General features: G+C 38.9%; 1 protein-coding gene across 3 annotated transcripts in view; it reads right to left on the bottom strand.

The window, feature by feature from the left end:
- VCAN (versican) overlaps positions 1-17,476 on the bottom strand; it is a 113,902-nt gene that overhangs the window by 16,872 nt on the left and 79,554 nt on the right. For all 3 annotated transcript variants that reach the window (XM_004281633.4, XM_049708299.1, XM_004281634.4), the window contains 4 exons: positions 17,337-17,450; positions 14,968-15,081; positions 9,692-9,850; positions 8,344-8,426 (listed from right to left, as the gene is read on the bottom strand). In XM_004281633.4, the coding sequence (XP_004281681.1) occupies positions 8,344-8,426; positions 9,692-9,850; positions 14,968-15,081; positions 17,337-17,450 (470 nt within the window). The remainder of the gene's footprint in view (positions 1-8,343; positions 8,427-9,691; positions 9,851-14,967; positions 15,082-17,336; positions 17,451-17,476) is intronic.

Below are 17,476 nucleotides of genomic sequence, written 5' to 3' on the forward strand. Positions count from 1 at the left end.
TGTCACTGCCCAAGGCTGGCAGCCTGGAGTGGGATCCTACAAACATGAATATGTCGAAGGGAAAAAAACTAACTCGGGGTCTCCTGATAGCTGTGAAAGTGGCAATATGCCCACTATTTTCCTAGCTGGCAAATCTCTGTGCGGGAGAGAGGATCTGCCAGCTCTGGAGCACAGCACTAATCTTGTGTAATAGCATGAGCTCACTGCCCTACAAAGTAGTAATTATCCACAGCAGTTTCCAAAGGATGTGAGTTCCTCCCACTCTGAGAGCACTTGGAGACGGGGTCCCAGGCACAGCCCCACTAAGCCACTTGCATTTAATCCCCACCATGAATGGTGCCAGTGGGTTCCTTCGCCCCAAGTTTGTTTGTACAGGTCTTCAGTCAGGAAGTGTTCACCATCCAAATGCAACTTGAAACTGCCAAACCCATTCAACATTTTCTTGGCCTTTTCCATGGCTATGCATTGCCTTAAACTAATTAGCAATTAAATTTAAATAACCATGTGTGATTTTTAAGGTTTCACAGAGCACTGTTGGAAAAGCATCTGTGAAAAGGAACTACCACGTTGATAAATGCTGCTTTTTTTCAAGGAGAATCTTGTCAAATATGAAATGATTTTCCAGTGGTGGGTAAATATTGTTCTTCCAGCTGTTTGCCCGTCAATAGCCATCTGCACTCAAGGAAGGGAAAGGCGGAGAGGAGGGTTTTGTGTTCTAGAACTACACTGTGGCTCGATATATTTTATGTGAACAATCAGAAGAACCAGTTCTTGGTTTCAAATCAAACTGAACTGCAACACAAGTAAAAATGTTCACTAAGAGCTCAATGGTCTTTCAGAAAAGAAACTGAAAATTCTTCTACTGGTGAGTAATGTGTTAAAGAATGAAGAAACAGCACATGTTTTCCTTGGCTTTTAGATTAATCTAATGAAGCCTGTGAGATTTAACATAATTAAATTAATGTTGATATGCAGTGTGACTTGCTCACAGAGAAGTGGCATTTGACTTGGAGCTAAAACCACAGCATAGCCAACACACACCCATCTGCAAACACTTTACAGGAAGTCTTCTAAGATTTTCATGTAGAAAAAGTAAAACTTAAGGTTTTTGTTTTGTTTTTTGTTTTTTTTTTGCGGTATGCGGGCCTCTCACCGTTGTGGCCTCTCCTGTTGCGGAGCACAGGCTCCGGACGCACAGGCTCAGCGGCCATGGCTCACGGGCCCAGCCGCTCCGCGGCATGTGGGATCTTCCCGGACAGGGGCACGAACCCATGTCCCCTGCATCAGCAGGCGGACTCTCAACCACTGCGCCACCAGGGAAGCCCCGGGGGTTTTGTTTTGCATCATTGTTTTCTGCCAAATCATTCACGATCCTTCAAACCTACAAACCAGCTTAGAAAACACAGGGAATTAGTTAATACTCTTGATTCTCTTTTCAATGTCCAAGACATCTGGGAGAGGGAGGAGGATATGAACCTCTGTGTCTATAAAAGGGTAATAATAATAATACATTCCTGCAGAAAAAAGAATAATGGTTTATGGCCTGCGAGTTACTCCTTTTTAGGTGTCTCTTCCTGGGTTAAAGGCTATTTCTTTATTGTTTCTACCTTTTTAAAAGCTGGTTTTTTTCTCACCATACTTTGCTTGACAGACTAACATGTTTATTTATGAAAGGAGAAAATGGGTCTCTGGATTTAAAGTCAATTCCACATCCAATCTGGCTATTTTCCTTCATTAACTCTGCAGCATAACCAGGAGGGCAAGTGGGTGTCCCAAATTCTAGGTGTGGCAGTTTGCCAATGCTCAACCATGTTTATCAAAGTGAAAAAAAAAAAAAAGCCAAATTCAGTTATCTTCCAGAAATATTTTTTTCAAGTAGCATTTTTTAAGCACAAAAGGCTATCAGTTAGCCTTTTGGAATCTATATCCTAACTAACAAGGGGCAAGATAAGTTGGTTAGAGCTAGAAAATAAGACATTTAAGGATCTGTGAATTAGTAACTTGTTTGGGAACTTTCTGACTAGATCCAGAAAGTGCAGAGGAAAGGAAGTCTCTGTTTTCTCCAAACAGGACACTGGAGAGTGAGAAGGCCGTGACTACTTCCCAGGAAGCTGACAAGCCAGCAGCCTTGCATGGGTTGACACTGAGTGCTGACAAAATAGAGTTGACAGATGGAAAATGTAAAAGAGATGTAGAAAATGTTCTTTTTAATGTATAAGGATAGAGTCAGAGGGTTTTTTGGTTGTTTTTTTCCTTACAAATCAAACTTTCCTAAAGCTCCTCAACATTTTAAAAAGAGAACTGGATTGTCAGTTCTACTCAATCCTCAACCTCTGGACAATGCAACCTAAGGTGACATTTTCCTTTGAAGTAACTTCATCTGATCCACTGAAGCGTCCGATCCCCAGTGGTGAGGGTTGAGCTTTGAGGTGCTGCGGGAGCTCACTAAAGAGCACACAGAAGGGAGCAATACAGACCTCGGGAGAATTGCCACTGCGAGAATCTTATTCCTGGGGCTCAGGGAGAGGAGGGGGCAAGACGGTAACAGCTTTAAATCTCTGAGGTCCACAGCTTGATTTTAAACCATTGGTTAGGGAGTCATGTTATAAAAAGTAGTGTGATTAAGGCACCTACCGGTTTCCACTATCTCCCTAACTGTGCTGTCCATGGACACACCACAGTCTGTAGTTGAAAAGCAAGTTGTAAAAATGACCTTGCCAGGGCTTTCCTGGTGGTGCAGTGGTTGAGAGTCCGCCTGCCAATGCAGGGGACGCGGGTTTGTGCCCCGGTCCGGGAAGATCCCACAGGCTGCAGAGCAGCTAGGCCCGTGAGCCATGGCCGCTGAGCCTGCGGGTCCGGAGCCTGTGCTCCGCAACGGGAGAGGCCACAACAGTGAGAGGCCCGCGTACCGCAAAAAAAAAAAGATTTTGCCAGGGTGTATATAGGTGGAGAAACATAAATGATTCCATAGTGTTCCCTGATGTCTGGCTCCCTCTGTGCTTGAAAGAATGGACTCAGATAGTGGATAAATAAAGGAAGACCTGTCCAACCTTAGGCAACCAAGTCATCCTTGGTCAAGCAACCTATAAAAAATGAAATGAGCTGAGAACACTTAGGAGTGAGATTTCCTTCTGCTTGTTTCGCTACATTTTGGATTTGGATAATAAGGTTTTTTAAAGTCAAAGTTTTGAGTAATTGTCAGTTTCCTAAAACTTCATGGAAAATCTGCCCTGATATAACTTAAACCTTTGAAAAGTTTGCTTTCCATCTCCTCTTCCCAAAGCTTATGTATTCTCGGGACAACCATGGACAAAACTGTCATCATTTCCAGTAGGAACGTCTGTTTTCCTTTGGGTTAATAACTTTTGTAAGACACATTATGCTCAGCTACATACTTCTGTTTCTGAGAAACATTTGTTTTCTTTTCGTCATATTTGAAGTACCACCTATTATGTTTTAATGTTTTTCATACTGATACAACTTTAAATAAAATATTTAATTTAGATAAACAAGAATTGTCATATAGAGATTCAGCCAAAAGACTTAATTGGTCCTTTCAGGATTGAAAAGATAACAAAGTGAATTGGTTGAGCAATGTATGGATATTGATTATCATTCAAATATCTATTTTTGTCAACCACTCTGCTAGGTGCAGAAAAAATAGAGATGAAAGTTAATCTCTGCCTCAGAAAGCTCAGTGTCAGTAAATTAACACTATAGAGGCCAGTGGTAGGATGGGAAGAGGGTACAAAGGGCTTCTAGAACACAGAGAAGGAGCTCTTAGTCACACCCAGCTAGGAAGGCTTCCTGGAAGAAGGTGACTCTTGGCTAAGCAAGGTATTCAAACATTTATCAAATGAAATTAGGACAAGAGGTGAGAACATTCTAAGCACGAGGGCAAGTGGATGCAAAGACCAGCAGAAGTGAGATGTCATGGCTTATTCCTGGAACTGTGGGTATTTTGAGATGAGACAGCTTAGGAAGTAGCAGATGGAGTAAGTGGGCTTGGTATGCCTTGATAATAATTACAGAATTTTATACTGAAGGCAAGAGGAAGACATTTGCCGAATTAAAAAGGGCGTAACAAGAGTTCAGAGCAAGGGGAGAGGAAGGTCACAGGCACTGAAAAACAGATCTAGGGGAAAACACTTCAGACTAGTCATTCATTTAACAATAGGTTAAAGAAAGAACTTAAAAGTCAGCTAATAGTACAGAAGCTAGATAAGAAATGTTTGTTCAAGTTCGCCAGGTTTAATGTGTATTTAACTTGGATGGTTTAACTTAGTGTCTTTGAAGACATTACTTGGGTGACAAGTAAAGTAATTCATTATTGAAGTTATTTGTCAGGCTTTCTAATAAGCACTTGGGGCATTTTGCTGTTAGAAATCTATAGTCAAGTTAAAGAATGACCGGTGAGTAGAAAACCAAAGGACAAACTGAAATGTGCCTGCTTAGTAGGAAATCAAGTGACAAAGTGAAAACTGAAATGTGTTAAGAGAAAATAACCTTAATAGAAATCACAAGGGTAAGGCTAGAACCAATTTTGTTCATGAGTATACTTTTGTGAAATTTACTGGGTAAACACCCCAAATAAAGAATAAAAAAGATTTTAAAGATCCAATAAAAGCAAGAATTTGGCATTTTATTAGTGATATCAACATCCTATTATAGAAACCAATAATGTGGGATGAATCCATCAGAATCTGAAGAATAAGGGCAAAGTAGATAACTTGGCCAAATAAAATTATTAATTTAGTATAAGCATATAAATTGAATTAGTCTAGCTAGAAAGGATAATCGTATTAAATACGATACACTACAAATTTATTGGAAGCAAAGTTTAATTATTTCAAGAAAAGAACTGATTGAAATTGAGACCTAATATTAACTTATTTATTTTTACTCTAAGACTGAATAACAAAAGATAACATACAGTAAATATCAAAGGTTCTTTTTGTATTAATACTGCTCTACCTCCCAAGAAGGATAAGCTCTAATAAACCTTTCAAACAAAAAATGGGGGTGGAGGGGAGAGGGGAGAAATCACTCTAAAACATAAACAAAGTTCTTGAAATTGCACGCAGTCAAGTTAACACCATTCCCAATTGTAAGCAGATACTGCTTTTCCCGATGAAGAGTTTACTATTAGGGATATTTTCAAAAGCAAGACACTTGGAGTAAACAGCGAAACAAAGGAGAACTATTTTATTCAAAGGCCTGAGCACATATGGAACCTGTTAAGGGGATGGTGGCTGCAGAGAGAACTACAAACAAGTTTAAGAGACACCTAGGCTGTCTCTGAAAGCAAGGGATGGAGGCAAGCGTGGTTAGAAAAGCAGAAAGTGGGCCAGAGATCAGTCAAATGGGAGGGAGACAGGCTGTTGGGCAGATGGTCTCTTCTGTTCCAAAATATTCAAAGTTAAGGACACTCCTTAGCACACTTTTATTTTACACAAAGAGTGAATTAAGAAGAAACCAAGGGTCCGTCAGAGTTTTTCCTGGATTTACTTGTGTCCTTTCTTTGATAAACTTTGCCTTGTGTATGTAATTCATTTGCTGCCCTCTTCACATTGAGGCCCTTCCTTGGTGCTCTCTCCATAACCCTTAGGTTCCAATTAGAAAATGTGAATTAATTAAGGGTAAGTTTCTTATTTATGTTGTATAGTTATCTATCTTAGGTTATGTTATCTTCCTCTGAAAATCTCATAGGAAGATCAATATTTCTCCTTCGACAAAGTGCAATGCCCACTTATTTACCAAATTTAGGACCAGTCTAGACTATGGAAATTGTAATTAAGTTATTTTTTTCACAGTATATTTCACAGCACAGTCCATTAAAAATTAATGGACACAGACAAAAAAATGAGTTGAGTTGGCTTGCTTCAGCATAGTGGAATAATGACATGTGATGAAATCAAGCACACCTGGATGGCACCTGCCAGGCAAGATAAATTCCCGAAGATAATTTACAGACCTCACTCATCTGCCAGCTATAAGCCAATATTCAGTCCCATTAACCAAGCTCACAGGGGGCATAGGGCCTTATCCTACACACCTTCCGAAATAAAAAGCAGGCAAGAGAACCACTTCTCTGAAGAGCTGAATTGCTACTGGAGAGACCAGAATAGACATCCAGTAAAACAGAAAAATGCTGAGAATCAAAATATACAAATCAATTCTATACAACCAAGGACAGACTGGAATCAGTCAGGGACTTGGCCTATCAGGTCAGTATGTTGCAAATGACAGACTTTACATTCATTTCACTGTGGCAAATGCAACTATTTTAGGCTCATGGCAGGACCATACAGGCACCCAGCCAACAGTTACACTTTGAGATAAGTCGTGGTCCAGGTCTGCAAGGCACAAGGAAGTAGCAACTGCAACTGGCCACCTGAGTCCTTGGCATTCTAGCTTCTGCACTACAGCTCACAAGAGCCTGTACTTTTACTGGACCACTTATAAGGGAAAGTCTTTGGGAGGAAGACTTAATAGCGGGTATCCTAGACCTAATTTCTCCCACAGGAATGAAGCCTCCATTCAACAAGGGAAAACTGACTAAATGCCTATACTTTATAATATACATTAATAAAATTATAAAAAGTCTTAACTATCTGTAATATAAAGGAAAAAACCCTTTTAATTTTTATGTTCACTTATAAATTAAATTAGTAAAAACAAAATTGTCTATCTTCAATGAAAATGAATACATAAGAAGTCATGCTATACCAACCACTACTAATCTGACCAAAGTTATCTCCCTGAAATTATTATTCATTTCAGCAAAATGAAAACATACAGATACAACAATTGCAGATATACCATCCACCCAGGACAATTAGAAGAAAATGAGACTATTGATGTAGGAGATGTAATCCTATACCTTACGGGGAATATATTTTATGAACAATCTACTTTCCCTACTTCTTCTGCATCTTGCCAAATAATCTACTTATGCACACAAATGACAAACAGTGCTGATTGAACATAAGGAGTGATGACAGAGAAAGGGCAAGCCAGGCTTTATTTTAGGGTTCCTAAAGGCAAAATGTGATAAGGGATACCCTTTTTAAAGTCAAGGAGGTACCCGCTAGGAGAAAGCCTACGGCTTCACCACTTAATAGCGTTGTGACTGTGGGCAAATAGCTTAGCCTAACTGACCATCCCTTGCCTTACCTATAAAATGCTTAATGCCTCTCTTAAAGTTACTGTGGAGAATAAATGAGTGCAAAGCACTGAGTACAAGGAGTGACACAGACATAAACTGAGGGGCACGTCCAGGAGAGCACAGAGAAGCTTTCCTGAACAGGCAGAGCAGAACTTCTGAAAACAATTATTCGTTTGGCCTTTGTTCTAGAATGAACTTTACGTTTTGCCAAACTCATTAAATCCAGATGAATGGCAGTAATGAATGAAACTTAATTTTTAAACTCTTTGTGTGTGCTTATTTTCAAGTCTTCCTCTTGTTTATCTAAGTTAGAATTGAATTTACACCTAACTGTCTAGCCCAGTGGATCCCAACTCTGTCTGCATTTTAGAATCACACAGGGAACACTTAGAAAATATAAGCTGTCAGAGGTTTTGCTTTAATGAATTTGAGCTGAGGCCTAGACACCAGTTTTTTAATTATGCTCCCCAGGTGATTCTAACGAACAGCCCGAGCCCAGAACCACCACTATAGCTAACCACACTTGAACTAGTTCTAAAGAATTAGACTTGTGTATTTACTAGTAGTGACTCAAAACAGCTTCACCCATCCTGACTTAAGAACCTTATGGCAGCTTACTCAAGGATGTGGGTATCAAATCACTCCTTTCTTCAAGAAGTAGAAAAAGCTAAAAAACCACATAATTAGTCAGCAGAGTGAATGGAAAGAAATTTACAAGGTCATAATTCAACAATCTTTTTTAAGATGTAAAAAATGATCATGTTTGCTTGGATAAAAATGAGCCACGCCTTATAGCAGACTTCCAGGGCAATTATGTAAGAAGAAAAGGTATTTTTTAAAGGACCTTTTCTCTTATGTGTATTATTTTCCTTTTCGCTTTGAAGCTATACAAAACAAAGATAACCATCTGAAATACAGACCTGAGGCAATTCTGCTGAGCCTGTGGTTTACAGGTTCAATGGAAATCAGATACACTATTCTTTTAAGAGCGCCACCTTGATTGGAGTACTGGTAGATGGATCAGTTGTCAGGGAACTACCTCTATTTTTAACCCCCATCTAGTTCACCGAATGACCCTGAGCAAGATATTTAACTGGTCTCCAGTCTAACGTGCCTCTGCAATCAACACACAGTACCAAGTTCTAGAATCAGTGTCATTTTCATCAGTAACTTACCAGTGTGCTGCCATCGGTCCAACGGAAGTCATGTTCAAACATCTTGTCATTGAGGCCTATCCACTGATAATCATGGCCCACACCTGAGAAGGGGAACAACACAGACATTTTATTATCTTTCCCACATATGGACGAAATGTATCAAAGCAAACTATTTTTGGCATGAATCATGCATCCTCTTTTCTGGCTGGATTTCTGTTTAGTTGCTCATAAAAATCTTTCATGGTCTAACTATCTTTTGTTCTTCTGCCCAATGTGTTTTAAACCAAAAAGCTAGTTTGCAAATACCGTGAAACATTAAAATATCAGACATGGACAAGTATTTCCCTAGCAGTGCACGACAATTAAGCATTTTTTTCCGTCTTTACTCATGATACAAACTTTCCACTTACTTTTTTATTAAACTGTGCAATTGGCAAAAATTCAGTGAACCAATAAAATGTGACAGATCTCACCCATGCTAGCCTCATTTTGGAAGCCACATGTTTCTTCTCAAAGCATTTTTAATGGTGAACACCTAGACTGGACAGATCTGCAAAACTTCCTCAAAAATAATTACTTTCACCGTGAAATGAGTCACAGGCAAAGACACCATGAAAAAAAGTTAAATGAACCTCTACTCAGATTGCAAATTAACAAACTTCTAAGAGATAGCAGGCATCACGAGAACATATTTAATAGAGCATCAAATAATGCTTCATGAGCAAAAAATTTCTACGTATTTTCTACATAAAAGCTAGCTGCCCTCCTCTCTTTGCTATAGTCTAAGGAGTTACTAAACAGCTCTGTTAATAAGTTTCATTAGCTTTCAGTCTCCCTCAATTCATGTTCTTAATATGAGGCCCACTTTCTATGGTCTAAAATAATTAGAAACTTGGATGAGAACCAATTATGCACAGAGGATAAGATTAGGGTGCTATTTATAATTCAATTTTAATTACTGGGATAAAAATAACTGAACGCAATTTTCTCTTTTACTTTAGACAGCATATGTACATATTCAAAACAGAGACCAAAAGCCTGGGAAGAATTAGACTGGAAACATAAGAGGTGGTCATTTCTTTAAGTCAAAATATGATCAAATAGTAATTTCATATGATTTGACCTATAGCATGCTGTTTCAACTATTACTGCTGGCAAACCATGAAATGCCTTTCTATGTTACAGTTGAATGTTTTTCAAAGTAGGGGGCTTATGTAGTAGAGATGATTTTAGTTCACAGATGAAGGATTTAATAAGTCGAGTCACAACTGAGAAAGCTGTTTGTTTTCAGTTAGATATAGGAAAAAGTAAGAAGGTGGTAAGAATGAATGAAGCTTCAGAAAACCCATGTATATTTGGTACATACGATTCACAAACATTTGTTCTTCATGAGACAGAATGCTTGTGAGATGGGCGCCCTGCAGACGGCATTCCCGTTCAGCTGCATCCCACGTACGTCGATGGGCAAAGTACTTGTAGCACTGCCCTTGAAATTTGTGCCAGCCATAGTCACATGTCTCCGTGTCTGGGAAGAAACAAGGCAGGGGATTATTAAACTCATCTATGTCATTCAGACTTGATTCACCCATCCAAAAGTTCATAGAAGACCCAAGCCAATATCAATGCAATGTCCTCGAAGCAAGGGATTCACAAATTTTGGTCATGATGACAAAGAAATTATGATAAAGGGAGCCCAAATTATTCCTGCCAAGTGGTGGCAATACATCTTAGGACTGGAAAGGCACTATCGAACTGCTCTTTCCCTGATGAAAGCCAGTTTCAGCAGGAGAAAAACTGGAAAAGGGGCCATTCAAAACCTCCTTAGACTGCAGTGTCTACTGACTCACTTGTGAAGCAATTGGGGCTAATTCCTTGCCAACACAACTTTTCTAAAGAGCATCATTCAAGTGATAAGATAAGAATTCTGGTTAAAAGGATTATGAATGCTCTATTTGCTTAAGGACTTCAAAGCCTCTGGAAATAGTCCTTTCCCACTTCCCGAAGAGAGAGCTGGATGGCCACAGCCTCTTGTAAGATTTACTAAGAGAAGAAAAAAATTCTTCATCAGTCGGCAGCTTCTGGGATATAGCTAAGGACTGTGAGCCTTTTTCCCAAAATGAGAGGGAATATAGGTAACTCCCAGTGCAAAAGCATCGGGATTTGAAGTTTATCAAGAATGACTTTAATTTAGTACCCCTCATTCCATCACACCATATACACATATGCATATGTGTATGTATATATAAATATATATTTTTCTCTTTTGCAACAAGCACACTGTAACCAGTATCCTGGTGAGATGAAAACACTTTTCAAATATGTCTAAATTTTGCACTGGCAGTAAGCTTCAGCTATAATTTCTAGATTGCCAGTTTTTAAGTATTTCATAGGAAAGCTGTCTTGCTCATAAAACTGCATTCTCTCTTTTTTTTTTTTTTTGCCGTGCCACACGGCATGCAGGATCTTAGTTCCCTGACCAGGGATCAAACCCGTGCCCCTGGCAGTGGAATCGCAGAGTCTTAACCACTGGACCGCCAGGGAAGTCCCTAGAACTGCATTCTCATTGGCAATCTTCCCTTGGACATGCCCACTCACAGGTGAGATTAAACTGTATGTTAGTAATCAATAGAAATAATTTTAACTTTCACGAAACATCTCACAAAGATACTGAACTAGTTACGTGTAAAAACTAACAAAACTGCGAAGTTTATGAAATTGGAGACACTGTGAAAACTCCAGGTTCTCTCATGATCATCCTCCCCTCCCCTAATTTTACTGATTGATGAAGATAAAACTCTACTAGATGAAATGAATGCTCGTTTTATATGTCTGACTTGGTGGTCAAGTTGAAAGTCAGATTGTCTCCTGATTCTCACTGCGTTTCCTCCTCGTCCTGTAATTCTGGGAAAGCTTGCATGGTGAGAGAGTTAATTTTTTCCTGGCTTCAGTGATTTAGACCATAATCATACAACAGATGCAGCTTATCTCTGAGAGCAGTCTTTATTTCAGTTTAGTCTATCAGGCCTGTTGCTTAGTTAGAGCCAGCTGACTAATTGATTTAAACAATGTGCACCGGAAGTTTTGAGTTATATTACAGAGTTGTTTGGACACCACCAAATTTCACAGGAAAGGACTCAAGACACAGTTAGGTGGTATCACAGTAGCACTTGGCACCCAAGAGTGAAGCCTATTTTGGCTACTTGGATGTAGTGATTTTTTCTGAGGGGGGGAGTTCCCATGGAAGATTTCAGAAGTGAGGTGGGAAGAGTGGGGAGGAAACAGATCTTCACATATGAAGGGGTTAGTTTATAGGGGAGGAGAGTTGGAAAATTTTTTAGACTACCCTTACTGACAAAGTCAATGATATGATATTGTAATAGCATAGCTTCCCTTAACCTTGGAAATGATCATTTGTTTGAAGACATGCAGTTTAAGATTCTAGAGGAGCCGTAACTTACTGAATAATATATCAGAAAAAAATTATTCTATACACTCTTATCCTCTATTAACCCAAATGGTTTTAGTCTGGTTTTCTTTCTTTGTCTTTTATCACTGAGATAGATTAAGTATTTTTCCTCTTACACACAAAACACCAAAGGATCCTAAAATTTAGATGCATGACAACGACATTGTTATAATGCCTTCCTCAATTAGCAGGTGTGTATATTCCTATCAGGACATGGGTCCAAAACATAGAGGCAGTGGTTCTGCTAAAACCAAATAGGGACAGATTATTTATCTGTACTCTCATAACTTCCCAATGATTGTAAATAATGTGCAAATCACACAACAGACGAGTTTTTATTTTTTAAAAAAGCCAAATATCCACACTGATTCACCTAATTTTTGCTATTCATGAATTCATCACATATGTAATTAAGGACTATGTATCAAGCAGCAGCTTCTAGGAGGCTATTCTGAAAGGAGAATTTCAGAAGCAGTCTGTTTTTTCCAACTTACCTAAAAATAATGTGACATACATATCATCTATTAAAAGGCAACTCTTTTGGATTGATGTTTTCTTAAGTGTTATCCTACATTGGGAAATATTTCTTATACTTTAAAACTCACATAGCGCATAGGTTACATTACAAAGTCCCAGATTTAGTTTTGCCTGTGTGTTTCGGGGGAGGTGAAGGGTACGACAACACTTGTTCGTGACCACAGAAGCTGAAACTGTCACTCTTAAACAATCTCACTAAAAATCTATTCTCTTTATGCTATATAGGTAACGTTTTCAACACTTCTGACATGTAGCCCTCAAGCCTTAAGAAACTGTCAACACTTCAGCACTTCTGGCTGGCAAGCTGTATCTTGACTTTGGGGGCAAACTGTACAGAACTGTCTCTCCAATGTTCTAAGACCTTCTTCTAGATTTTAAGATCTGTTATCATTCCACCAAATGTGTCCCCTATTTCAGAGTTATTGGGAGTTGTGAAGTTTCTAAAGCAGAGAACAGAATAGGTCAGCTGAAGAAACAACACAGTCATCACCGAAATTTGGATAGAAAACTGTTTAGACAACAATACTGCTGTTAATGAAGAAAACATTTGTTCTTAGGCAACCTGGAAAGAGGAAAAAAAAATCAGTGTCCTGGCAATAAATCACAGGAGCACAGCTGCATCTGGTAAACAGACTGGGATAGCTGTTTCTCAGCAAATAATGTGGATGAAAGTTAAACTTGCTTTAAGATAAAATAGAATATACCTGACAGGTGGTACCAGAAATGGAAAAAAAAATTAAAATTTTCCTCTTTAATATTCTTTTAAAGAGAAGAAAAAGGTAATTGGTCCCAAACTCCCTTCCAAGGATGTTGCTGCTGAATCTATCAGATTCACATCTAAATAAAATGCTTATATTTAAAAGTTACTTTAGAAGAGTGAAGATACTGAGAAAAAACTGGGCTTTCCAAGGCTACTTAGGTTCATTTTGCCCACTGTCTAATTTACTAGCTGTGTGACTTTGAACACATCACTTTTCCTTCCTGAGCCTCAATTTCTGGCCCACTTAACCCACAGAAATACTGCTATTAACCAAAGGAAATGGTGTACCCTGGAGGCATATGGTAAATTACAAAGTATCCAACAAATACTATCTCTTTTTATTCCCTGCCAAGAATTATGCTGGGTTAGGAAGATCAGAGACATTGTTTTATTCAGAGCTCTATCGCCAGTTCCCAGAACAGTGCCTGGCCGACAGCAGGTTCTCAATAAACACTTGTTGAACAAATGAGTTTTTGAATCACTCCTTATACTTGGAACTAAGCGAAGCCAGAATCGTTTTTATCAATAAGATATATGAATGTCTCAAGTATCTCACCCTTTTGTTTTCTTCAACAAATAGCATCTTTCTCACTGTTTTTCTTAAAGAAGAGGATCTTGTCTGGTCAATTATCATATTTACCTTTTAAAATTCTGAAACAGACCCATCCTATGCAATAAAGAAAAAGAAAAAAAAAACAACCCTAAAAAACCCAAGCATCGCCCATCCCCTTCCACTGGCAATTCAATGCATGCTCCTTTTACTTTTGCTTTAATTGTGGTGCCATCCAGATTAATGCTGCAAAGCTGAAGGTGAGGCCAGACCCAATGTGCCTGAGTTATTAGACACTCATTTTCGTTTTGTCTGGTGGAATAGAAGTTTGGCATTAAGCACTTTTGTCAAAGCCAAACCACCGTATGACTTTAAGTAGAGGAAATCGATGGTCCAAAACTGAGTGTGCTGAGTATGCAATCTGTTTCTGATTGATGGGCTCAGATATGTTACCATTAACCACCCAAGGGCTTCCCTGGTGGCGCAGTGGTTGAGAGTCCGCCTGCCGATGCAGGGGACACAGGTTCGTGCCCGGGTCCGGGAAGACCCCACATGCCGCGGAGCGGCTGGGTCCGTGAGCCATGGCCGCTGCGCCTGCGTGTCCGGAGCCTGTGCTCCGCAACGGGAGAGGCCGCAACAGTGAGAGCCCCACGTACCGCAAAAAAAAAAAAAAAAAAAAAAACCACCCAAAATACATCTTATGTTGGCCATAAAATGCAAATTACAGGGATCACACGATTCAAGCCATCATGAATTTAAGCCTTTCTTTCGTTCAGAAAAAGTAGATGTTTCTTCAGTAGGAAAGAAACCTGGTTCACAATATCTTTTCTGTATTATTTGCCAAGCCAAGACGAACGTATTCACACAACTGTATTAACTCATTCTCCAGAGATGATTGACTATGAACAATAAGCCCATTGAGTCTCACATGCTTAGGGGGAGAAAATAAAGGCAACTAACATTGAATTCAATACTCCTTGGTACAAGCCACATACATGGATTAAAATCAATGCCTAATTTGTCCCCAGGAGGAATACATACAACAACATTCCTTTAGGTGGACAGATGTCCTTAAATTCAGTTCAGTGTGCCTGTCTGCAATTCCATTCTATCAGTAAAGCAACAATGATCAAATCAACACTGTTGTTCAGATGTTGTGAGCTACGAACACATCAGGAAACCTAATGTATTTAGGCAACCTATGAATTTCCTCTGCAAAAAAGAATTTGCAACATGGCCAAAATTGCTCAAAAAAAAAAAAAGGGCTGTCTAGAATTAACAGTTGAAGTATCAACCTGTTCATCATACAAATGTTGCAAGAGCTCTTACCTTGCTCGCAAAGTGCACCAACGTAGCTTGGAAGGCAGAGACACCTGAAGGTATTAAACCCATCGACACACGTGGCTCCATTGCGACAAGGATTAGAGTGACATTCATCAAAATCTGAAACAAAATCGTAAAAGGCCACAAAAGTACTTTCAAAACAGGTCAAAGGATCTTATTTAGTATAAGACTGCCAGGTGAAATACAGGATAGCCAGTTAAATTTTAATTTCTGATTAAAAAAAGGAGAAACTTTAGTATGTCACATGCTTTATTTAGGGCATACTTATACTAAAAAAAATATCTTTTTTTATCCAAAATTCAAATTTAACTGATCTTCTAATATTTTTATTTGCTAAATCTGTCAACCGGAAGAAAATTTCAAATATATTCAGAGTAGGGTCATTATCTCCATTGCTTTTAGATGAGTCACATTAGTCCTAAAACCAATAAAGAATCCCCCTAGCCTTCCCACTCCCTATCCCAGCTCACACTCTGATAACCTCACATGTGGAACACTGAAAATGCTTAACTGAGCATAGCCTCTGGGCTCTTCCCTCTCCAATATATCCTTCACTCTGCTGCTTGTCATCTTCTTTAGACACAGTCAAGATAATTTTACTCATTGGCTTCTAAACATTCCAAGGGCCCCAATTATCCAGGGCAGTGGTCCTCAAAGTGTGGCCCCTGGACCAGCAGTATCAGCATCACCTGAGATTAGAAATGCATGTCCCCAGGCCCACCCCAGACCTACTGAATCTGATACTGTGGAGGATGGGAACAACACACTGTAGTTTACTAAGCCCTATAAGGGATTCTCACGCATGCTAAAGTCTCAGAATCACTTGACTAGAGTATGAAGTAAACCCCTTCAGTACATTGGATCCAGGACCTTCCTAGACCTATCTAGATCCAACCTGCTTTCCAATACTCTTTCCCAATGTTTCTCTCTCACAAACCCCTAAGTAGGCATCCTGAATACTCGTAGCCCCTCGGATGCATTCTGCAGTTTGTGGTCTCTGTGCTTTTGTTTGCTGTGTTGAGTCCCCCTCTCCCACTTATCAAAATCTTCCCCAACTTCAATCTGTATCAAATGCAACCTTTCTAACATAGACCTCTATGATCTCTTGTGATGAAATGAATGCCTTTATTCCATAGCATTTTGTAATTCCACCAAAAATTTAATCAATCTTTATATTAAGTATTAAAAATGAATATACAAAGTAAATTAAATTTCTAAGAGGTATATACTGTATTCTTTCCTAAAGAAATGGCCTTAGGAAAAATATTATATAATAATGCTGGCAAATACTTTTATAGTGTTCGCTAAGTGCCCACACTGATCTAACAGCTTCACATAAAATAACTCATTAAATTATTTTTAACTGATTGTAATGTGAAAAAGAATGGGGGCAACAGAAATGTTTTTATACATATATATGTAAATTTGATATTTAAAATATAATTACTTCTTAAATGTTATCTATTGCGATCTCTATATCCTCACTGATTAGTACACAAATTGAGCTTACTAGCTCTGTTGACTTTTTTTTTTTTTAAAGATAAGTATTCTTTTAACATGAATGCTGGGGGTTTTATCTCAATACTGCTGTGTAATCTAAAGTGTAATCCATGGGCCTTCCTTATTTGATCATTATGAGTAAACCATTATGGTGCTGCCGGAAGGAGCACCTAGTCAGTAGATCCCATCATTTCTTTTCTAGAGTCAACATCTATATTCAGCCAAATCAAAACTGGGGTCCTTTTTAAAAACATTTTTTAAGGAAAAGGAAACCTAAATAAGAATGGGAGTAAAAGGAGCTGATTTAGTAAAGAGACACTGATATTCTTTGGAACCCAAAAGAGAGGAGGAAGACAACAATGTCACAAGGTCTTGAGGAAGAGGTGGGTGAGGCTGGTCTCTGGGGACAGCCAGAGAAGAAGCTTTCCTTTTCCACATGAGAGCAACAAGTGATCTCAAAACAGAAAAACTTCCTATTTTTTAAATAGAGCTTTCTTACAAAATTTGTATTTAAATTGATAATTTATTGATATGCAGATGTGGGGACAGATCAACATATTTGTCAATACTTAACACTACTTTACATTTGTAAAGTCTATGTGTAAAAAACACACAAAGACACAGCTGACCCCAGTAAGCTTCACTGAGTCTTGGGTATATCAACAAAATTCAGTAAATATCTATCCCTCCTTCCCACACCCTACTTAACTTACTCTAAGATTTTAATTTCACTTAACATGTAATTCATCTACACATAGGTTTCTCCGAAATCCTCTGATTGATTCAAGCAATATAAATTCTCCCCCAGTACATCTTCTGGAAAAGCGCTAGTCTTTCAGGCGAGAACATCTTACCAAGTTCACACTGGTCTCCACTGTATCCTGGCACACAGGTGCACACATAGGACGTTTCAGTAGGATAACAGGTGCCCCCATTAAGGCACGGGTTCATTTTGCAACGATCAGGTCCTACCATGTTCAGGAAAGAAAGAAAA

This window comes from Orcinus orca, chromosome 3, assembly GCF_937001465.1.
Source record: "Orcinus orca chromosome 3, mOrcOrc1.1, whole genome shotgun sequence".
Lineage (NCBI taxonomy): Eukaryota > Metazoa > Chordata > Mammalia > Artiodactyla > Delphinidae > Orcinus > Orcinus orca.